Source organism: Vidua chalybeata, chromosome Z, assembly GCF_026979565.1.
Source record: "Vidua chalybeata isolate OUT-0048 chromosome Z, bVidCha1 merged haplotype, whole genome shotgun sequence".
Lineage (NCBI taxonomy): Eukaryota > Metazoa > Chordata > Aves > Passeriformes > Viduidae > Vidua > Vidua chalybeata.
Genome location: NC_071570.1, coordinates 8,108,404 through 8,133,076, shown reverse-complemented (window position 1 = coordinate 8,133,076; position 24,673 = coordinate 8,108,404). Strand labels below are relative to the sequence as shown.

The following is a 24,673-nucleotide window of genomic DNA, read 5'->3' as shown; positions in this document are numbered from 1 at the left end:
AGGCATTAAGCACTTCTGCCTTCTCCTCATCTGCAGTTACTGAGTTCCCTCCCTCATCCAGTAAAGAGCAAATGTTAGTCTTACCCTTCCTTTTACCATTAATATATTTGTAAAAGCATTTTTTATTATCCTTTACATAAGTCGCCATTTTAAGTTCACCCTGAGCTTTGGCCTCCCTAATTTTTTTCCTGCATACTCTAGCAGCCCCCTTAAATATTTCCTGAGAGACCTGACCCTCCTTCCAAAGATGATACATCCTCCTTTTAGTCTTAAGTTCCTTCAAAACCTCCTTGCCCATCCAAGCTGGGTGTTTACCTTGGCGACTCACCTTTGGGCACGCAGGGACAGTCTGTTCCTGTGCCCTGTGCCATTATTAAAGCCATGAAAGTTATTACACAAAGAAAGCCAAAAGAATTTTGCCATCTTATATAAGAATTAAGTATCAGAGATCTATTTAGAAGCCTTAGTTGAAACAAAGGAAGTGAAATGTGAAATACATGTAATTAGCAATTCCATCAAGAATTTTCCTTGATAAGAAAATTGGGAAAAGAAGTAGAAGTGTATGTGGCTGCACATACCATGAATACCGGAGTCTGTTGGCAACAAGACAACAGTTTGTCAAAAATAGCGTGTTAAATTTATTACGAAGTATCTGGACCTCCTATCATATTAGACATGAACATTAATATATTTTTATTATGAACATAAAGAACAATTGAATATCATACGTCTGTTGGAATTCTTATCAGGGGCTTATCAGGGCCTGTTTAGAGCTCACAAAAGGTGCCATGAAACCACATTAAATCTTATTAAGGTTAAAATCTATATCATGCTTTGATGGTTTTAGTACCACAATGAATATTTATAGATCTGTCATACATATTTGCATCAACATTTAAAGTGAATAGTAAACTGAAAGTATTGCCTACCTGAATTTCCCAACTTCTGTTACTTTCTTTAAGCAGCAAGTTATTCAGTGAAGATATCCCCAATTCTAGAAAGCGACAAAAAACTGAAAAAAAAAAAATTAGATTACTATCTGTTATAGCACCTAATCCAAACTATTCACAGTGAAGAGCAATGTAACTTCATAGTTCCAGGAAAAAAAAACAGCTACAAGAGGGAAAGTCAGAAGTTCCTCCAAAGCTTCTCCTTTGCAAAGCACCACAGGTGTCAAAATGACTGAGCTACTTCCACTTGTGAATGATTTCAAAGATTACGACTACCTTGTTTACAGCACTGCTGAAAGAAACTTTCACTGACTTGTGCACTCTCAGGTACTCTTAATTCTTACATCCCAGTCTGTTTACACACTATTTAAAATACATAAATAATAATATATATATATATATATATATATATATATGTTTAATGTAGTTAAATGAAGTAAATAAGGAACATGGGTACAAAAGCAGTACCTACTTAGTTTTGGCTGCTTCCTTTGCTAGGGTCAGACTTTTATAATAGCAGGGGTGTGTGGAAATTGTATGCATGTTCCAACATTATTTTTGCAAGATTACAGCTAGGTATCTTTCTTAGTGATCAGATTTCAAATTACTGGTAACACCAGGTAGTTCAGGGAATAATTGTTTTGTACCAGTTAACATGGCAATTAAATGACATGAAGTGTGTGAGGTTTAGCAAACAAGTTTGATACTGAATCACATCCATGACATCTGCTACAGAGTTCAGCAGTTCTTAGTTAAAGGAAGGATGGATTACAAGTACTGCAGGCAATAACAGAAAGGAAACACATTTTTAAGAGCTGGCTCTGAGTTACAAGAAGAACCACTGCTACTTGAAGTAGCATGAGAATATTTAGTGCTGTTAAACCTCTGTTCAAAACTCAACCCAAACAAACCAGAACACCCTGGTATTCACAGAACATCCACCTGCAATGACAGTCATGACAGCACTGATATGTCAGAAATGGGTTTCAAAACAGACAGAAGACGTGAGGAAAGCTGAAAATACCAAACAATCTAGTTCATACTTCAAATGTACATATAAAAATAAGGTACATGCAGTAGTAAATTAAATTTTGTACATTTCCTGTGTTAGATAAGGCAATGTTTTGCAGATTTTATTAAAATAACCAAAACAAACCAAAACAGAGTAAAACAACTCCCCAAACAAAAAGTTCCACCTCCCTACCACACTTGAGATCCCCAATGCTTAACCTTCATGCTTTATGGTGAGGCATTTGCTTGCTGACTTCTAGTGGGGGCTTTTTTATCATATCTCAGCCCTTCCTTGCTCACACACTAGGGAACCAAGACTTCTCTTTCTTCTCAGACTGACATAATACAGATTTAAAAAGTAAAATTAAGGGGTTTTTATCTTTACCCATGTAGTTTTCAGAAAAGATTGACAGAGAAATTGTAGACTAGAAACGAAGAGCTAAGACAGACAAGAGCAGGTGTAACAGACCATAAATGCAGAAAAATGGTTGAATGAAAAGAAAAATGTTGTGAAGGAAAAGGGGAAAGGGGTAAACTTGTCTGCATAGCATTGCATGTCAAGAGCTGTGAAAGTCCAATATGAAGCAAATAAAATCCTTAAAACAAGAAAAGCAATCATGTCTTTTTAGAGTAGATGTCAACCTTATGACAGAAATGTCATTGAAGTTTAGCTATCTTCTATTTTAACACTCCGTGGACAATATCTGATACATAGATAGGAGAAACAACTAATTTAGCTGCAGTTAAACACAGACCTCCTCACTCACATGCAATGCAACTGTGAAAGCAAAGTGGAGAAAGACTCATACTAGTAAATTTCACTGAGAGAAAACTGCATTATGAGAAATTAGCAAAGAGAACACATCAATAGCACACATTAATAACATCCTATGCATGTAGAGACCAATTAAGTATAAAAAATTTAAATATGTAACATATGTTATTTGTATAACATTTATACAAATAAGGTAACAGTAGATATAAGAATATCTATATGTACAATCTCTAAGCCAAATGTCTTCCTCCACCCCTCTCTTAAAGAAGAAAAGACTTCAAGACCTTCACTAAACTTCAGCATTAGAAATGTGGGGCCATGCTGTAAGAGCAGCAGGACAGAACAATGAAAGCCATCCTTGTACAATAACATCTTAACAAGTCAGAAATTAGATGATCTGGACCAGTGGTCATGTCACAGCTATTTAGAATCCCAGATGTATAAATCCTGGAGACTAAACATACATCCTAAAGGACAATTTAATTAACAAAGTAATTTCTATAAATGGTAGACTTTTGGCTTGAAAGGCTATTAAATGACAGCAGAGTGGAAAAAGTAGTTGTTTGCAGGTACTGCCAAGGCACACTACTTATGCAGCTGTGCCAACTTTCTGTTAACTCTGGATGGCTTACTGCAGACTAGCCCACATCACATTCATCAAAAAAGCCAGTTATAACAAGTATTTGTCTATGTGGTATCATTTGTATGAGAATCTGAAGCTGTTTGCTTCTCTGAAGCCTTGTTTTCAAGCCTGTATTTCTAAATAATAATTACATTACTATAGACATTACTGATTTACCCAGTTACAAGAAATCACTAATGTTGCACTAGTGATTAACAGGTCACATTAACAGGTGATTTCATTGTCATCCTGGTATTATCTGCTCAGATGATTTCTTATTTTACTTAATCCTTCCCAGCTTACAAGTCACATTAGCCTTTTATGAGGAGTTCACTATAAAACTTGCATATGAAACAAAGATGACAAAAACCAAATCAACAGGGTAAATGAGATATGGGTGCCCGTAGAAAAGTGAAACATATCTATCAGTATAGTGCTTCTACTGAAGAGAGACATTATTTTAGAGAACTTCAATGCCAAAGAAGTCTATTTTAGTGAAACAGCTATAAAAGCATCATAAGCATCAACAGAATTGAGAAAATTAATACTGCTATTTCTAAGTATCAAATTCAGAGAGTAAAAGCATTACTGCAGTTCCATAACATTTTCTAAGCTGTTTTCCAATTACACAAAACAGGTTGAAATTTGATACAGAACTTGAAAACACAACACATATACACTGTAAACTTTAAAAATGTATTCATGCCATAAAGAAAAATATTTTCTAAGCTAAAGAGCTCATGAATTTACAGTACATGAACAGTTAAATAGCCTGCAAACATTCAGTCCTGTCCATTGGAAGAAAAAAAACAGTGAACTTCAGCAGTTTCACTGTTTTATCCATTAGAAAATAAAAATCTAAAGTTTGCATTGGGTTTCACTGTCTTCATTTGAAACTTTTTCATCATTTTGAAAGTTATTAAAAACAAAAATGGAAAAAATGCCAATGATTTATCTTGCACCTAAGTAATTTTTATCTCCATAAACATATACCATATATACACACAGATTTACAATCCTCATTCTATTATAGTCAAAGGCAAAGTCAGATACATACAGAAAACTACAGACAGGCCGTAGAGCATATTTTATAATTCACTATGAAGCCTGTAACTGGTACAGCAATTAATTACACTGAACCATAATGAATGGAGTCAGTGAAATGTGAGTTTACAGCTGTGAATACTTGGCACCAAAAGACACATTCAGTATATAACATTAAAGATAAGTTAAAGAAAATTGTGGAGATTCATTTTAGTTTCTCCCATTCCTATCAGAGGGATATAAATCTCAAATTCAGAGTTCCTTAAGAGGACAAACTAGAGATGGAGTTTACACTTAGGGTATGTTTTTAGGAGAAAGGCACTCTGTTTCTTAAAGAGAAAGATACTTCTATTCACCAACTTAGCTCTACAAGAGGACTTGGGACAGTAGCCTACTTAAACTTACCTCAGAATGCCTTTTCCTCATCTCAAGCATTGTTCTCAAGAGATCCTCAAAAGATAGCAACATAGATATTTCAATACTTTATAATGTTTGCAGTTATCTTGGTTGGCCTCCAGAAATTCCCCCCAAGACAGAAAAAAAAAGGCAAATAATTCTCCCAGAATTAGGAGAAGGAAGGAAGAGTCAGACACCCATAAGACTGGCATCCAGGTCGTGTTTATCTGCACTGGCATAAGGCTTTCCTATTTCTCCTCTTTCTAATGAAATTCCTTGGCTCATCCGAGACACACACATGCCTGCTTTAGAAGATGAACACATAACACTGTATGAACACACTAGGGAGAATACTGAAAAGTACTTTGGGGTTAGAAGCAGAAAGTGCAGAAATTCAGCTACATAAAGGGTGAAACCTTGTATTTCACTTTAGACACACTGAATTTTGAGTATGGAGAAACTCAGTATGCATTACAAAGTTTGAGAGGCTAAACCTGTCTAAAGTGGAAAAAGTAGTATCTGTGTATTAATATTTCTTTCTCAAGATTATTTTACTACCATAAAGGCTTTTCTTTTTTTCTAAGCAGTGAAAGGAAGGTGCATTTAGTAGCATGCTTTTCAGAGCAGGTAGTGTTCTCACACCTGCCAATATAGACTTTGAAAACCTGACATGAGTAACTTCACTGATTCATCTGATAAAGGATGTAGTCTACTTGAATTTTTTCTTTGAAATCTAATATGAAAAATCTGTCTACTTTAAATCACCCAGGTGACAATCAATCTGTGTGGTACTACAGACCCTGCACCTAACAGAAGCAGACAGGTCAAGGGAAAGATGGAATGAAAAAAAATCCCACCCAAAACTGCAACAGTTCACTGTCTGAAGCCCTACTGACCCTCAAGTTTTGTCTTTTAAAGAGCTTTAAAGAGAGATAGTCTAGTGGATGGTAAGTATCTTTCTCCTCAAAAAGCAAAAAAGGACCTAGCAAATCACTAGATATACAAATGACTACACTGCATACACAGTGATGTTCAGCCCTCGCAAAAAGAACCTTGAAAAAGCAGCTTGTTTTCCTAAGGCAAAGACTGTCAAAGCCATCACTGCCCACATTTGCACTCTCAAAAGGAGGCCTGGCATTTTGAAGGAAAAATATCACAGTAATAAGCGTTATTACTATGACAGATTGTGTACAACAAGTGAATAGCATTGTAAAAACAAAATGCACCAAGTAATGTGAATGCACACACAGATGGCTCAGATCTCCAGATGACCTCCCAAGTTAAGAACAGTCTAAATGTTCACATCACACCAGGCTAATAACACTGCTCTACTGGTGGCAAAGGCAGCTCTGGTGAACCTCCTGACTCATTTGAACTCTGATGCAGCAAGAGCATCTCAACTCCCCATCCTTCTTGGTTGTTTTGCTATAAGGTTTACCTATGCAATGAAAGAGTTAAGAAGCCCACTCTCTCAGGCAATCTAACAAAAGTCATAATGACTTGGTCTGCATTTTGAACCCATATCAATGCCTGTAATTCTCAACAGCAGTGGGTCAGTGTTTTTAAGCTAGTAAGTTATTCCAAGTAATTAAAATTTCATAGAATCATATAACGTGCTGAACTGAAAGGGAACCAAAAGGATCATCATCCCACTCCTGGCCCTACACAGGACAGCCTTGAGAGTCACACCATGTGCCCAAGAACATTGTCCAAACACTTCTGGACTCTGTCCGGCTTGGTGTCGTGACCACGTCCTAAGGGAGCCTTTTCCAGGAACAAACATACTCTGGGTAAAAAATCTTTTCCTAATATCCAACTTAAACCTCTCCTAGCACAGCACCTTCGTACCATTCCCTCAGGTTCTGACACTGGTCATCAGAGATCAGTGCTGCTCCTCTTCCCCTCACTAGGAAGTTGTAGACTGCAATGAGGTCTCTGCCTCTCCTCAGTCTCCTCCAGGCTCAACAAACTGAGTGACCTCAGCCACTCTTTGTATGGCTTCCCCTCTACATCCTTCACAGACTTCATTGTTCTCCTACTTTGAGGCTTGAGACAATCTATATAGCAATGGGGAAAAGAAATCATTCTTCATCCAAATCTCCAATTTTTCCAAGTTTATTTAGGCTACGGTAATAAAGCGACAAGAAAAGTCAGTTTTAACTTTTCTCTTGTCCACTTTTCCTACAAATTCATAGGCATTTATAAGTATATCTGTAATCAGCACTGAGGGCAATTAAGAATCAGTTTCAGAACAGAACACAGTTCTTCTTTATTTAAAAAAAAAACTAACTAAACTATCATTGATGATACTTCAGAACTAATTCCGTATCTGAGAAAACAGCTGCAAGTACAAAAGAATCCAAATATGCTTACCCAAAATCAAGCCCCTTAAACATTAACAATGCTTTGACAGAAATCACCAGGACATGCACTATCAGTAGCAAGTGCTCTTGGTAGATCTCTCTAGCTGTAACACAATGACTTTTAAGTCTATCTATAAGTTCTCAGAGAGGGAACAAAGAAATTGTGGAGCTTCTTTGCTAGTTTACAAAATCATCATCTGCCATTTTCTGAACAGAAGGAAGATTCCACAATTACCCATATTTTATTATTTCAGTAGATTTGTTTCAGAAACGCACATACACACACACAAAAAAAATATTAAAAATTAGACAATAGGGGCTTTTAATTACATCATATTACTTTGTTTTTAATTAAGCAAAGAACATGCAGTTAAAGAACACGCATGTCAAAGAACAAGCAGTGCTACTGCCACTGAGCATATGTAATATTAACAGATTCTGTTAATGCAGATTCCAACTTTAGCCTTCCTCCCACATGCACACATGCACATTACCATGGTGATCTGCAAAATTTGCTGCCTGGGACTTCAGAACAGTACAGCATTTGACCTCAGCATCTTTTAATAGATACTAGCACAAATTAAGTTACATTTTAAAAGACATTAAGTCACAAATAGTTCAATAAAATTGTCTGTACAGAAGAACACTGATAAAAATACCTGAATATGATCTCAACCAGTAGAAACAAAGCAACAAAGCTTTCAGATCACACTTTCTGAAAAAAAAAGTCCTTGAAAGAAAAAGAACAAAGCTTAAGAATTTTTAAAAAGAGGTAGCATATACACAGTATAAAAAGCATAATCTGGAATCACAAATGCATTCTTGCAGAGATGCAGCTAACTTGCTCTGCAGACTTTAAATTGTAATGAATTTAGGATCTCAGTGAAAGCTTCACCACTAATTTAATCATAGCCAGGGTTTGACCTGCAATGCTTAGAGCTGAAAGGAGTCACCACTCCTGCTGACTTCCTGGGAAAGGCCTGTGCTAAGTGAAAGTGCCACTTAGCAATCATTCATGGAAAGTAAAGGCAGGGAAAGTGCAGGGATTTAGAGTTCTTCTACAGAAAAAGCTTATAGGAAGCTTGGATACAGTAGACCCTAGAGGATGATCCACATGTGAAACTGTCTGTACTGACATACTGCCCCTTCAAATTCACCTCAATGCAGTCTCAAGTTTAACCAAGATTTTTGAAGAGTACCCAAGGCTTTGCCATTTAAAAGACAGCTTAGAAGAAACAAGGTACAATTAATAAGAAATAGCAGAGCTGAACACACCTAGATTTATCCTTTAAAAAAAGTCCCTATTTCAACACTGAAATAAGGACGTGATTACAAGCAAGGGTAGCAAACCCTGGCTGTAACCAGTGACATGCTCCTACTGTGGGCACATTACCTAAACATTTGTGCAAGGTGAATTTTTGATAGGACAAAACCATCCAAACAACCAAAAAGAAATAAAGTAATGAAATGCATCAAAGCTTAGCTTTTCTATTACCTCTGCAAAGATAATTCCTCACATATGCTTGAGGACAAAAACCAAAAAAATCAGATGAGCAAGGAGTGCATGAAGTACCAAAAATGACACTTTGGTGTTATTTGGTGAAGACTACTCCCTGCTCCCTTTTTCCTCCCCTTAAAAATTAGATGTTACTTAAAATACACATTTTAAGTCTTTCTTACAGTCCACTGTACACTGACTTTTTGAACATGTCTTCACCAAATAAAATGGGTAAAGTCCTATTTCTGATATACTTAATTTTGGCTGAAGGAAATAGCTTCTACTGTATCTCAAAATCTGTTTATACAGTTCAAGTGAACAGGACTACTTAACTTGAAACTACATTCTCACATCAATTTTAGGGTTTTTTAACTATATCAAGGCAAAACAAACCTTATAAAACTCAGCTTACTAGAAAAGAACTTCAGTGCAAATATACCAAGGCAAGATACCATTCACTTGAAGGGTTAAGAGAAGAAATAGGTAGTTGAGCTCAAGTGAAAAATTGTTCTCAGGAAGCTTTAAAGGAGTAGGTGGAATTCCTCTAGCAACTGGTGTTTGATGCTAATAGCTGCATCACATGGGGCCAATTAAAAGAGGTGTTATCAGACAGTACAAGATTTACTGAATATGAGCTGTAAGATAAAAGCAACCAATAAACATAACAAGACACTTTCTGCATGTAATATTTCAGTACTAAGAAGCATGACTGTTTTGACAAGGAAGCCAGCTGCAAATTAGAAAAGTCCTATTTTTGCAAGAGATTTAAACAGGTGGTCTCCAAATTCAGTGAGTGAGTACAAAAAGGATGATAAAAGGCCCCATTCCAAAAGTGAAGCATGAGAAAAGTATATCAAGCCCATACAAAGATAAGCTAGAACTTTAAGACAGAAAAGGTACTAAATTTAAGACAGAACACACAAACCTCAGACTGAAGGCACACATTTATTTTTTTCTATGAGGACAATTGGGATTTTAACTGGGGAGGCTTTGGTGACAACACACTTTCTATTCTTTGAAAAGAAGGATTTTGTAAGGAAACATTTTTGAACTCTTTGTAATAACTGATAAAGTTCAAGGCATATACAGTTAGAAAAAAACAGGTTGAGTTGTACAGCAATTTGTAAAAAAGTACAAGATACCAAAATACCCAGCGAACCATGACGCAGTCTGTAATCAGTTACTTGGCTCATGAAGGGTTTTGCCCTTGTACTGTTCAAATATTGATTAAAAAAAAAATAGCTCACTCTTTTAGCCTAAATTGATAGAGATACTTAAAATATTTTATCCCTGCTTGCCTGAAGTGCAACTCAAAGCATTCTAACTGTTTAGCTGTGAAAAGTTACTAGATCAGAGAGGTCATCTCTATGTGCACTACTCCACCAGCATTACTGTTTAGATCAGAGTTTCTCCTTTTCTATAAAGATGAACTGTAATTTCTCCTCCAGCACTTCTTCCCCAACAGAGAGGTTCTGGTTTATGCAATGCAAACACAGGCCAGCACACTTCTGTTACACTTCATGTAGGGTGGGGAAAGGATTCAAACTCTGTCCGTGAAGAACTGAGATAACTGTTTTCTAGTAACTATGGTATCAGATCAAGGGCTCAGGTAACTGCAATTCAATACACCTTTGACATGACTAGATGTCAGCCTATAATATGATCCCTACTTTCAACATCAGCAAAATAAGTAAACCATTGAACGCAACTCACAGAGACCCATTTCAGTTTTTTGTTGAATATAGTTTAGCCATAACACAGAAGCAAGCTGTATAGCAGCTCCTAGCTCTTCAAGCAGTGCAATTATCAGCAGTTTGTATTCTCCCATGCACCACTCATGCACTAATGCACATGCAGACAGAAGGTACAACAGAATCACAGAATATGCTGAGTTGGAAGGGACCCCCAAAACAATCAATTCCTACTCCCAGCCCTGCACAAGACATCCCCGAGTCACACCAACAGCTCTCCCTCTGATGTCTGACAACAAATATTGCAAATCTGACTGGACAGAAAACTAAATAAATTAGAAGAGGAAATTCATATATTTCAGTTATGTTTCAGGAAGAAGCCTACAAAACCTGCTGACTATTTCATTTACACCTTATATCTTCCTCTTTACACCTCCTTCCTAAGCCATTCTGTTAATGTGACACTGACATAGAATATATAAGACTGCTTTGAAGTAGGTCTGCACTCCCTTAACTTTGCCTTCTATATGGACAAGGCAGCTCCTCTTCCCCCTTGTTGTTGAAGTGAAGCAGTCAACAGAAACTACTGTTCCTCTTATGCCTACCCTTGGTCTAGTAACTTCATCTCACACATCCACTTCTGAGCACACACAAAACATTCAATTTGAGAAAGACCACAGGAGTCCTCAGGCAGAGTTACCCATCTATGTATGACTCGGGGATGTCTTGGCGACCCTCTGGTAGGACACTCACCAGCCTAATTTTCCTACATTCACTTTGCTACTAATAGGCAGCTTTCTCGCTGCTAAACTTCCTGCTCAATCTGCCCTTTATGTGAAGCCTCCACTTAAACATGTTCACCACAGCTGTTTGATTGCTCTTTTACTCACGTTCAATTGCTTCAGGTTGCCTCTTCCTTGAATTTGTCATCATTTCTTATCACTGTTAGTCATACAATAAAATGAGCCACTCATCATGCAAGACAGACTTGCTTCATCAAAATAACATGAAACCTTTAAGTGACTGTGAATACTCAAAAGCCTCTCTTCCGATCAACTGATTTTCTTTAAAGAAAAATTAATCCAATCCACCCATCTCAAAATCAGCATCCGTCAGAGCAGAATTCCTCCTCCCCCTCTCTCCTTCATTTTCCTCCTAGGCTTGGTTACAGAAAGGAACACCATGTGCCTGCTTTTCTAGCGCATGTACATCTAGTCTATCCAAAAAATAAAATAATTTATTTGTGTAGTGTTATACACTTTGCTTCAGTACTTTTTAACATAAAAGTAACACAGCAGCTATAATATAAAAATAACTCCTTCATGTCAACCCTGCTAAGTATACTTTGAGCATTGATAAAATTGGATTGGGAGACAGGCATTCATGTTTCAGCAGTTAATTGTCTACAGTCCTTCAGAAAGCACTTTTAAAGTATAAAAACAGTGACGAACACTTCCACAACACCCTAAGTTCCTCTAAAACTCTTTTTAATTGCTACACAATACAAGGCCAGTATTAAAACTAGGAGACACAAGATGGCTAATATTAAAGTTATGGTAGCAACAAACACATTTTAATGAATATGGTACGAAGAGCAAGGGCCAAACTAGCCTTCATCTACTGTCTCTATCTACACGCACACAGAGGCGTAGAACGAGAAACACACACCCAGGGATAAGGCGGTGACCAAAGATAAGTGTTTACATATATTTACGTAAGGCAACAGTCTATAATGCTTGCTAGAATCATAGCTAGGAAATACACATATTGCACTAATGAATTATATGATAAACTGCTATTCACAACCTGGATCCAGGCTGTCAAGTGCAATCAAGAGCTCCAACTGAGTTGCTGAAAACTGATTTGAATAGACAAAGTGTATCAGTCAAAAGTGAAAATTAGTCTCATTTGAATTCTATCCAAGCACTCACTGACACTGACCAGAACCCAGTGGGTTTCTGTCCAGAGCTAAAACGAAACATGACAGAGCATGCAAAACAGACTGGCACAAGATTTTCCTTAGCAGTATGGTATGCTAAGTTTGCATTTAATTTGTAAATCTAAGTTCACTGAAAATAAAGTAATAATAACCAAAAAAAACCAAATTCAACAGGAGCAGTATCTCAAGGGAGTACTTCAATACCAGGATTCTTTTTTTCCATTATTGAGTCATTTAATTCCACATTATGCTTCATGCCTAAAAGGTAGGACTATAAATCACATTAAGCAGAGCAAATATCTCAGTGCTATTCCTAATAGTTTGAAAAAATAATTCTGAACTTCAGGAAACTGCCACCTCAAAGATGTATCACAGAATGAAATATATTCTCCTCGTCAGTGGTGTAAAGGAAAAAGTGCACTACTTTTCTAATAGTGCACTTTAATTCTAGTGAGGAGAAACTCAAGAGGCAAAAAAAGAAGCCCCTTCATCCCCAACTCAGGGTCAAAAGGTCTGGCACAAGTATCTTCAGGGTTTGTATAAGCTTGCTCAAGTTAATGGGTGTTACATGGACTCCTCTGCAGTGGACAATCAATTACAGCAACAACTGTTGATTAGCACTATTTCACCACCAACAACCATTACTCCTAGAAAAGCAACTTATTGTTGGGGAAGGAGATGAAATGAGACATTTAATTCTTCTTGTTTGCTGTAACAACTCTGTGGTACATGGCCTGATTTTTTGAAATCATTTTAGGGTTAATATTTTATCACTGCAATGAAACCTCTGATATACAGGTTAAAAAGATACAGTAAAATACACAGAAAGTTGGAACACATACTCAATTTATCATCCCCTTTTCCTGTTTCTAAATCAACTCAGCTTTTTTTTTACTTGATTGGATATTTGAAATCTTTCTTTCTTTTCCCTATTGTGATCAGCCACCACCTCCTCAAGACTTCCCATAGACCACTACACTGCACACCAAGCCACCACAGAACTTCCAAAACACTCACAGCGTCAGAATTACTAGCAGGCTTCAAAAGAAATTTATTTAGTATGGTTATACGACAGCACAAGTAAATTGACAATTATTTTTTTGCAAAACAGAAGAGACGATAATTCAACTGTAATATTTCTGTACATATACATAACCTACATATAACAACAGTTTCAGAGTTCTTTGTTCCTCTGGTGCACAAATGCCATATAACATTATATGGACTGTGTGATGTAATTTGTAAGCTATACAACTCTGGCCTAGATATAGAGAAAATTCACCAGTTATTCACACTGAATAACTCATGCTTGTTAGCAAAATCACTTTAGATGCCCAGACAGCTATATCCAGGTTCCAGCTTCTCACTCAAGCTAATGGGAGAACCCAAATTTAAAAGAGCAGCGATATAGCTATTGACATACAATGAAGTTTATGTATATACTGAATTTGTACAGTGAATTATCTCATTGCTTATTTGATCCACTACTTATTTCATTAGTGTAGTCATTTACTTGATCACTTCTGCAATTTCATCTACAAAAGTCCTTTTCACCCTTCAAAAAAACCTCATTATTACAGTAGAAATTTAATATTTAATTACATCTTTCAAAAATGCATCTATATTTTAACACTGTAAAAAACGACTCAGAAATATATATATACCTTCAACGAGCTGCTATTAATCAGATCACCTAAGTAAAATACTTAGCTAAATATGCCTTATGCGTGAGGAAAAAGCAGCATCTAATCTCACTTATTTCAGTCAAATGTAGGGAAACACACTACTATTACTCTTACCAGTATTTCCTAAACTGATTTAAGTCTAAAAGGTGACTGTCAGCCCTGGAGGATTAAATAAGATCCATCACACTAACACTTAAAGCAAGCACTTAAGGCATCACTTTCTCCCAGATTCTCTTTTTTATTTTTTAACCAGTTATTGCAGTCTAGGAAAGACATATATAAACAACAGCCATGGGAAAAGTCTGCCTAGGGTCTCACTTAAATTACTTCTCAAGTTTTTATCTCGCAGACATGAAACAATCATTTATCAATCCAAGTTCAGAAACAAAACTGGAAAACTTACAGTTTAATGCATATCCAGCTTCAGAGTTAAATGTCACAGGGCCTCACGTTCTCCTGGAACGTTCTCCTATGGAAGAGTCACAATTCTGGTAAACGCACAGGATCACACGCACGGAGTAACTGACCGAAAACCACACGCTCACCCCAGCAGACAAGCGCCACATTTCAAATAACAGCTGTTAAACGCTGATCTACCTCTCTAGATGAGCACGAAAGTCATCGCTGTTGCACCCTAGCTCCCTCCTTCCCCAGTCGGGAGGGCCTTACACTCCTCCCGCGGCCCCGCGGGGCTCCACACACCGCTCGGGGACACGGATGGGAGTGACGGAGGCGTCGCAGCATCCCCGCCGCGGCACCACGCCCTGTGCCGGGCACAGCCCGACCTCAGGCCCCGCTGCCCACCGCGGCACCTGCCCTCCCGCCGCACGCTCGGGAGACGGGTCGGGGGCGCATGGCATTAAAAAAGAACCAAAAAAAAAAAAAAAAAATCCCCAACCCACCCCCCAAAAGCCTCACAACAAACCAAAACATCCAAAAAATAAAAACCGCAACACCCAGGAAGCCCAAACCCCTCTTTTTTTTTTTCTTTCTTTTTTTTTTTTTTTTTTTTTTTAATCGCCCACCACTAAATTTGTTGCTCGCTCCTCTTTGTCCGAGCGGGATTACGGTTGAGCATCACCCGCCGCGCCCGAGGCACTGCCCGCTCCCGAGGCGGCACGGCCGGAGCCTCCCCCGCATCGCCCCGCCCAGCACCAGCCCCGCCGCCCCCGGGCACCTCGCTCGGCCCTCGCTCGCAGCTGCCCGGCTGTGGGGCAGGCGGTGCGGGAATACCGGCGGTCCCAGGCGGCGGCGCAACACAAACCCCCCCATCGCTCCCAGCGGGCCCCCGGGAAAGGGAGCGGCCGCAGCCCAGCCCACCGGCAGGTACAGGGCAGGGTGCCGAGCGCGGGGATCCCCGCAGCCTTGCCCCGCCACTCACCGCTGCCCACGGCGGCGCCCGCTCCTTTGTGTGCCCGCCGCGCCCCGGCACCTCCGTCTCCCGCTGCCGGGCGCCCCGCGCCCCCTCCCCGCCGCGCCGGGGGCGGAGGAGGACGCAGCCGAGATCCGCGGAGGAGGCCGCTACCGCCCGCTAGTCACATGCAGCGGGCAGGCGCGGCGCCTGCTCCCGGCGGCTCCCCGGGAGCCCGGCCGGCAGCGTCCGAGGCGAGCTCGGAGGTGAAGATGGCGACCTCGGCGGCGCGGAGAGGGAATCCCCAGGCCGGCCCGCTCCCCTCCGCGCTGCCGGCTGGGCTGGGCGCGCCGGGGAGGGGAGGGGACAAAGAGCGGCTGCCGCTGCCCGTCAGCGCTATCGCTGTGCCGCCCGCTCCTCCTCCGCCGCCTCCGCGCGGTCCAACCTCCGCCAGTGCCGCAGCGCTCCCTGTCCGGCCCGCTGCGCTCCGCTCCCGCCGCCCGGGGCTCGCTGCCCACCGCAGCGGGACTCCAGCGCTGACTCTTCTCTAGCCAAAATGTGCTGACATCGCCACGGCCGTAAGGAATAGCGGAAAGCAGGTCACGAAAGCTGGTGTGCTTGTGGTCGGACAAGAAAATGAGAAGGGGATTTGTCAGCAAGTCCACTCTGCGTGTCGGTAAAATGTCAGCGTCCTGCATCCCCCGTTCCCCCGGCAGTCACTTCAGGTGCTGACAGAGAGAGGTGGTGAGTCATCATGGGTGCTCCACACCTGTAGCTGGTTTACTGGTTCAAAATAGGTATGGTGAAGAGCGCTACCTCTGCTCCGTTCCAACAGATCATACATTGTCTTTTAAAAATAAAAAATAAGGGGAAAATGCTGAAGGAGGCAAGCATGACTCACACAGGAAACACGATGAACATGAACATGCAGTATCAGGTATTCCTTGCTAGGTGCGGAAGTGTGGCTGGAAGCTATACCCAGTGACACCGTGTTGCTGTCAAGCCGTGGTTCTTTGCAGAGAGACTTAGGTTGCCATCTCTCCTGTGCACGACTTTTCGTGGTTTTGCACATCATCCGTGGTTTGGTGGCATGAGTTGAAGTGAAAACTGTGCCAGATACTTTTTTTTTTTTTTTTTTTTTAATTTTGGGTATTTTTCTGAGAGGGCTTTGAGCCCATCAGTATACTTATGTCTAATTTGCCTTAAGAAGGACATAGTGTGAGCAGTGCCTCCATCAGGCATGCCCTGACACTGATCTTCCATTCAAGAGCCAGTCACCAAAAACCAGTTTCAGCTCTGGGCCCTGCAGATGGTGTTTCTGCTGTATGTTTTTAGAAGAGGAACGCCCTTATTTAGAACCCTAGAATCATAAAGATTGGAAGAGACCTCTAGGATTGCCAAGTCCAACCATCAACACAGCACTACCATTGTAGCCCCTGAACCACTAACCAACATCATCCAGCACCAAATCCAGATGCCTCTTAAACACCTCCAGAGATGATGACTCCACCTGGGATGGTAACTCCCAGGGCAACCTATTCCAATGCCTGACATGCCCTAACAGTGAAAAAAAAATTCTAATATCTAATCTGATTCCCTGTCTCAGCTGAAGGCCATTTCCTCTGATCCTCTCACTGCAGACACAGTAGAACAGACCAACCCCCAGCTCACTGCAGCCTCCTTTCAGGGAGCTGTGGAGAGCAATGATGTCTCCCTTGAGCCTTCTCTTCTTGTGACTAAACAAACCCAGCTACCTCAGCAACTCCTTATAAGACATGTTTTCTAGTCCTTCATGAGCCTTGTTGCCCTTTCCTCCAGCACCTCAATGTCCTTTTTCAAGTGAGTGGCTCAGAATCAGACTTGAGGTGCAGCTTCAGCAACGCCAAGTACACAAGGATGATCACTCCCCTCATCCTGCTGGCCACACTGTTTTTGGTTCAGGCCAAGATGCCATTGGCCTTCTTGGCCACCTGGGCACACAGTGGCTCAGACTGATGCAGCTCGCAATGAGCACCCCCAAGTCCTTTTTTGCCAAGCATCTGTCTCCCCCAGCCCGTAGTGCTGCAGGGGTTTGCTGAGACCCAAGTGCAGGATATGGCACTTGGCCTTATTTTATATCTGCAAAGAACAGCTGCAATTGTTATTTCCATTCTGCTGAAGATTATCATTACTGTTCATGGATTTTACTTGACAAGAATCCTGTTATGTAGATAAACTATTATCCCTGCTTTCAAGATGAGAAATAAAGACACAGTATACCTTGCCTCAGGTCATATATATGTAGTATGCAGTAAAACCAGAAACTTAATCCAGAATTTTGGTGCAGATCCAGTTAGTTTAAAACCGCAAGTTCATTTTCTTTCTCAAGCTCTGTTTCTCAGAACTCCACTCATGAAAAACTATTGTAAGAAGGAGCAAAGCAATGTTGAAAAAGACATGCTAAAATACATTTTGTTGAATTTGTGAAGAATATAATGTGTACTTACATGGAAATATTGAGAACAAGCATATTTACACATAAAACATCAGCAGAAATATCTGGTTTCATAAGCATATGAACCAATAAGGGGAACACCATGCAATGTGTTGTTTCAATATTGTACATTTAAGGTATGTGATGTAAGAACCAGTTTTTATTGGTTACATTCCATGCAGAAGCAGGTGAATTGCAGAAACATCATAAAAATCTTTGGCCAAAACTGCTAGCACAGTAATGATATCCTGAAGGACTGCCTACATTAGTAATACCATTATATTCTAAAGAGTTGTGACATTTTCATCAAGCACTGTGATAACACACAGCTTCAGCTGTTCCCCACAGCAATTCCTGTTAAGGAGCAGATATGTCAAGTGCCTCCACAATCATCTGTGTTAGATGCTTCTGGTACCACTTCAGAGTTTCTGGCCTCTCCACTGTCATGTGTCTCAGCAGACACAGACACACACTGGTGTGCCCAAAGTGACGTTGCATAGCCAGCAGCATAAACCTGTAAGGTGTCAGCCCCTTCAAACCAGGTCTAGCAGCAGAGTCAGAAGATTCATCTGCCTGGTGAAAGCTTATGCCAAATGATTGTCAGAGGACAGTTGTGTGGCAGGCTTTTTCTGGCAGCAATGGTATGTATTCAGGTGCCATTGTTGCTAACAAAGTACTAACCATGCTGTGTGTGAGAATGAACTCTGTATAGAGCCAGCCATGCTTGCAAGTGAATTCAAGCCTTCAGAAGATTGAACTGTGTTGGACAAACATGCTCTGACCAACAGTTTTTATTCTGCTTTATTATGGTTAGTTCCTCAAAAGTGCAGTCATGGTGCCTTTACCACTTTCCAAATATCTCTCTCATGTCCTTCTGACTAAATACTGACAATTCTCCTGATTTCTTTCTTCAGTGACAGTCTTGCCTGTATTACTGACTACTTTTACTAATTACTTCTCCCATATCCAAAGACAGGCAAGAACTTTATCTTTCAGAATCTTCTTCCTCTCCTGCTGTCCTCAGGGCCTCATGCCAAAACCTGAAAGAAATGGTCAGGCAGAAATAACATTTCTATGAACCTTTAATGGTAAATGATGTTCTTCCCACTCTGTGGTCCAGAATGTTTACTAGTTAACATACAAAAAAAAAAAAAAAAACAGATAGAAACATCTATCATTACTGGGATTGATGGTATCTGTGAAAAAAGAAAAGATTGATTTTAAAAGGGAAAAACTAGCTTATAATTCCAAATTTAAAAATGTGTTGTCTGCTTTACTGAATGAGCAATAAAATTCACACGCTAATTGTGACTAAATAGTAGTGTGTGGGTGTAACATTCATGAACGCAACAGGATTCCTCCATTTCTCATGTAGCCATATACATGTCAGTGAAGGTATGTACCACCAATTAAAAGTTGTAAAGACAGCTACTCACTGAGTTGCATTAGCTGATCATAGCTGCATTTCTCACCTGTGGCAACTGTCTACCCTCATAAGGAATTTTTTTCATGGAAAGGGTTGTTAAACATTGGAATGTACTGCTCAGGGAGGTAGTGGAGTCACCACTCCTGGAGATGTTCAGGGAGTGGCACTCCCTGCTATGGTCCCAGTTGGCAAGGTGCTGATCAGTCAAAGGCTGCACTCCATGATGTTGGAGGTCTTTTCCAAACTAAATGATTGCTGATTCTGTGATTCATGATGGCAGCCTAGGCAAACTTACATTGTTTTGCAGCTGCCAGAGGCAAGGAACCAGAAGTGTGGTCTGTTAATGTAGCTCAAGAGGCAATGTGCTATGCTCTGATTGCTCAGTCGGTTGCAAGGGTCTCTTCGTGGCCAGTGCAGAAGGAGACTCCAATCACAGCTGCCAGTTTTAAGGAGAGCTCAGCCCGATTAATGGAGGTGGTGGGGCTGGAACAGAAAAGTTAACTCCTTGCTTGTCTTCTTTTAGGGTAAAAGAGGAAGCTGCTGAGGATATTCACTTCCCACTGATTCCTATAATTAGTTCTTCTCTATGAACAAGCCAGGGTAAGGAAAAAACTTGCTATTTTTTCCAGAAGAGGCAGAAGTTTCATCTGTAAGCTCTAACAAACTTTCTTAATCTGTGTATGTTTTGCATCCAAGTACCTGTATGTGGCTTGATAACTACCCATGTGGAAGCTGATGCACCATGTGTGCTCCCTTAAGGCTTTATAGCGAGTAAATGTATTTTTCTGAATTAGATCCAGACAACTGAAACACGAGCTGAGGTTCTCTTTCACCAAGTAGTGTGAGGCAGATTTACCACTCAAAAAAATTGTGGGGAGAATGGAAAAGAATGTGTGTCCTCTTGACTCAGTAACTTCTCACTCAACATGTAAAGACCTGAACTTGGCAAAGTGGCTCAGAGCTTTTCTGCATAATAAAATGAAGATCCGTAAACAAAAGAAATTCACCAAATGGAAATCCAATAGGATTTTCTCAGATAATAGTACTGTTTCTCTCAGAAAGGAACTTTGCTAAGTAGCTGCAGTGATGTAGTTGCTTCATTGTGAGCCTGCAAAGAAATATCTGCTTACCTTCATTCATTGTCCTTTTTTTTCTGACAGAAGTGAAACTCCACAAAAAATAGCATTTTTTACACTTGCAAGAACCCTGATGGTAATTAGGTTTCTAATGTATTTTCTGTAACTTCCTTTGGTTTTTATTCTGGCTTTGGAAATTTGTTAATTATTTAGCATGCATCTTTGTTTCCTCTCTTACCCTCTGGCTGTCTGGTCTGTTTAGGTTGCATATTTCTGTGATGTTTGTGCTATGTTTGCACTTTGTCCAATATTAAGCAACGCACAATTTGTTTGGCTCCTCTACTTGCTATTGTGATACAAATTATAAATATTTCCACACTTTTAAAAATCATTATTATTTCTGAAGCTCTAGGGATTAACTTTGGTTTCCTGTTTATGAAGATACAGTTTTGCTGGGTTAACCAGAGATTAGGGGCATTCCATTAGGCACAGTAAAAATCAGGCTTTGCATTTTACAGGCTATGCAACATGCTACTATAAAAACAGGTAGGATGGTCTGGGAATGGGAGGAAACACTCTGGAATCATTTGTGACATCTAATTTTTCTTGCTGTTAATATTCCTATGCCTTGCTAATGGCAAGAGAGTTTTACAGACTTATGTCACTAGGTTCAAGTATTCTCCATGGAAACTTATTTGTCTGGGAAAAAGTCCTCTGACTTTTTAGCATCCAGTCAGCACTTCCTGAAAGCTGACATGGGTTTAGTTCTTTGAGTTAATTTTCCTGCTACATTTTTTTTTTCATTTTTAATTGCCATTTTCGCTAAAGGTTTATACTCATTTGTGGGTTTTTTTCAATGCAACTGCATCAACCCTGTTCTGAACTGCAAAACAGGTGTACTCACTTTCTAACCACTATTAGGCCACCTGTCTCTGCAATAAACCAACTCAGTGTAACTGAGGATTGAGGACAAGTTGTTAAGCCTTTATCTAATAACAATATCAACCTCTATTGCTTTTTCTTACTTCAAGCTGTTTGAACCCTTTTTGCCCCATCACCAAAATGAAAGGAACTTCGAAAGGAAACCAGCTTTCCCTGTACATTCAGAATAAGTCTATTTCTGACTTCTAAAAAATAAAATAGGATGGTGTATCCAGTGTCAGGGGTATTTTGTGCTTTAAGGTGAATTCTGTCATATCCATTAAATGTTCCCTGATTCTTAAATCAGGGAATTACCTCAGTCTGATCCTGACCTTAAAACTTGAATGACTTAGTGGAAGACATACCACTCTCTTCAGTGAGACCAGTTTTTTCATCTTGTAAAAAATTTCAGGTCTTAACAGAGGGCTGTGTGTGTTTGAGTACTTTTTTTTCTACCAGGGGCTTTCATGTTCAGTCCCACCTTACAAAATACAGTGTATCTTTGATTTTGTTTTTCTTCTCTTACACTTTTTATTGTAGCTAAATTTAATTATTTAATGTTAGGCAAGCGAATGGAATCTTACACAGCTGATGGAAAGGTAACCTAAGTGATGGGTTAACTCTAAAAGCCTCTTGCAGTAGTATTTGCTGTGCCATCAATCACTCTATTAAGATGCCTTCCTGGTTTATGTAACTTGCAGTAAGTTGCATCAGCTCATGCACTGATGGTATTTTTGTTCTCTTGACAACCTGCTAGATTAATTTGGAATTGTTTTCAGTCCTAGGCCACCACAGATTGCCAACATTTATTTTGAACAGGATTTTCATATTCATGAGAAGAAAACAACCGCCCTGAGCATCTGAACAGTGACTGTAAGCCTGAAGCATATGCTTTGAACTTGCCACTGGGATGTCAGACAGTGATGAGTAGAGGTGTTTATTTCATGTCCACAGTACTGGTCAAAAGAGGTAGGGCTCACAACAGAACTAGCTGATATGCTTGGAAAACCATGCTGAGTTTTTCCTATAACAAGAATCCCACTAACTGCTAGCAGAGTTTTGAGTCTTTCAGAAGACTCAGGTCAAACCAGAATATATAAGAAGTCACCTCAAAAATTAAATTCAGCTGCTATCATGCCCCAGAAAATGTGTGTGTGAGGTTACAGAGGTTTTTTATCATCTTGCCATCAGCCTACCTGATTCATTCTTGGGGAAGGTGCAGTTCTGCACGTCCAGCTGCACTACCAGACAGAAAGAATTTGCCACAACAGGGCATGGGTGTCTGCACAAACCTGCCCCCAAACACCTGCCTTTTCATTCCTAAACCAAACAAGCCCACTGATAGCAAATAACATTGACAATCGTGTAGGAGAATGTTTTCCTGAAGTTGAAATGGATGTTAGTATCCATTCTGAATGCTAGTCTCAGATTTGCAAAGGGAAGAGATATTTCAGTCTGTGCCAGAACTACAAAAGACGACAAAAGTATGCATATAGGTTGAAATACAAATAAGATGGACCATCAATAAGAGAACAGTATAAAGTTCCATGAATTCTGTAACCCATGTATTCTAGTTTCTTAGACTTTCTATCCTCTGATTGATTCCCCAGTGTGTGGTAAAAAGTCAAATGACTAAAGTATTTCTTGCAGAGGAGAAATTCAGTAAGTCCCTAATGTATAATTTCTGCACAGTATAATAAAGGAAAACAAGATTGTGTTGGTTTCCATCTCCTGGATAGTACTTCCCTTATCTTTTGGGCCACCTCTTTAGCCCAAACTTGTAGAGTCTACAAATCTGTGACTTTACCTTTTTATGATAAATGCACAGATAGATACAGCATAAGTAAGAGCCTTACTTATGCAGACCAAAAAAAAAAAAAAAAAAAAAGAACTCTAGCACAAAACTGAGAAAGAGAACAAATAGCATAAGAGGAAAATAGCCGTAGAGAAATCTCTATTTTCACATTTATGCATTTGGGAGAATTGGCCTAGAAAATGAATCTATCCAATTACCCAACTGATATGATGAAAATCACATCTACCACAGACAGCCACAATACATTTTTTCCAGTTTTATGCCTGTAGCAATATATAGTGGCAATAAAATCTGCCATCTAATCACACTGTAATCCACGTATTCTATTAAACTCTATTTCCTCTGTGTGTTGAAAGCCTTTTCTCCCCTATGGCACAAAGTTAAGAAGGCATCATTTAATCAACTGTTTTCTTTCCCGTCTGTCAGAAAACCATGCAAAGTGTGAGAGGCTTTCCTCAGATGTAACTGCTGAGTTCTCAGTAGCAACATTTCTGTCTAACATATCAGAGCATCACCATATTTCACCTGAATTAAGTACAATCTTACTATTTTGAAAAACAAAAGGAAATATAAACATATTTCTAAACTAAGGGAATTTAATGCCTTGGAAATTGTGCTGGAAGTAAAAAAGTTCAGCTGTTTGAGTTAATTGCTACATTGCAAACTAAAAGATTATCAATTATGCCTTCCTGAGAAGTGTCAAAAGCAGTGGGTTTCAGAAGTATGAGCACTCAGTGGAGGCAGTTTGCTGCTGTGCCTTCAGGGCTCTCCCTGGCAGCCAACAGCAGGTGCAGTGCAGTAGACTGGTACTGGTGTAATGAGAGTGAGATGACCAAAGCTTCCTTTCTACTGCAGTGGTATTTCTATCAGGTGTTCATTCAGTGAGACAAGACTTTAAATACATTTTATTATGATAACAAACACTTCCAATGGCACAAAAGTTTTTTTAACTGACATTCATTGCTCTCTGTTCTATTGCAAGTATTCCTGGAACCTCCTTTTTTGTGGGACATCAACAGTAGCACAGCAGGAGATGACTGCAGTGCTGAGAAACATCTTCCCTTCCATTCAGTCAGAGAAATCTTGGAACATTCAGACTTCACAACTTGTCTCACAGAAGTCTTACCTCCATCCTGCTCTGGAACTGTTTAAAGAAAATATTTGAGGTGAAAGTAATGAAACAACCACACTAACTCATACAATTAAGTTTCTGTGAAAAAAAAAGTGAAGGAATGCACATCTGATTTTCCCCCTTAAATGGAAACATTCAGCTCCTGCTAATTAACAATTTGTGTAGAGCTTGGTGGACTCTGAATAACTGCAAAGGAAAAACAGGCACTGCATGATAAGATTGAACAAACTTTAAAACCATCTATGCTTTAAATGGATAGTAAATATAATTCAGGTTCCAAATTAGATCTGAATGTGCTCCAGATATTGAACTCCCATTGAAATTTACATCAACTTCAGGAACATCTCATATTAAAAAGCAATAGAATTTTCATTGTGTCTGAGTAGATTTCAGCTATTCAATCCTGTATGGATCATTTTGTAAACATAGCACAGTAATGTATGAGTACCAGTTAGGTATTCTATCAGACCAGGTTCAACAGTTTAACAGAATACCCTTTGCTAA

At 39.7% G+C, this 24,673-nt stretch overlaps 2 protein-coding genes across 6 annotated transcripts in view; both read right to left on the bottom strand.

The window, feature by feature from the left end:
- Positions 1 to 15,682, bottom strand: part of CDC42SE2 (CDC42 small effector 2) — an 84,567-nt gene extending 68,885 nt beyond the window's left edge. The window contains exons 1-3 of one of the 5 annotated variants that reach the window (XM_053932057.1): positions 15,356 to 15,682; positions 14,378 to 14,443; positions 930 to 1,012 (exon numbers count right to left, since the gene is read on the bottom strand). Coding sequence is in view for 1 of the 5 variants with exons in the window: in XM_053932056.1 (XP_053788031.1) it covers positions 930 to 1,012; positions 11,241 to 11,283 (126 nt within the window). In the remaining 4 variants the exon portion in view is untranslated. Of the gene's footprint in view, positions 1 to 929; positions 1,013 to 11,240; positions 11,314 to 14,377; positions 14,444 to 14,571; positions 14,668 to 14,999; positions 15,064 to 15,355 lie in introns of those variants that run through there. The other 4 variants (XM_053932059.1, XM_053932060.1, XM_053932061.1 and 1 more) reach the window with 4 other exon arrangements.
- An 8,248-nt stretch (positions 15,683 to 23,930) lies between these two features.
- The window catches only part of LYRM7 (LYR motif containing 7), a 31,983-nt gene continuing 31,240 nt past the window's right edge, over positions 23,931 to 24,673 (bottom strand). The window contains exon 6 of the mRNA XM_053932820.1: positions 23,931 to 24,181. The gene's annotated coding sequence lies outside the window, so the exon portion shown is untranslated. The remainder of the gene's footprint in view (positions 24,182 to 24,673) is intronic.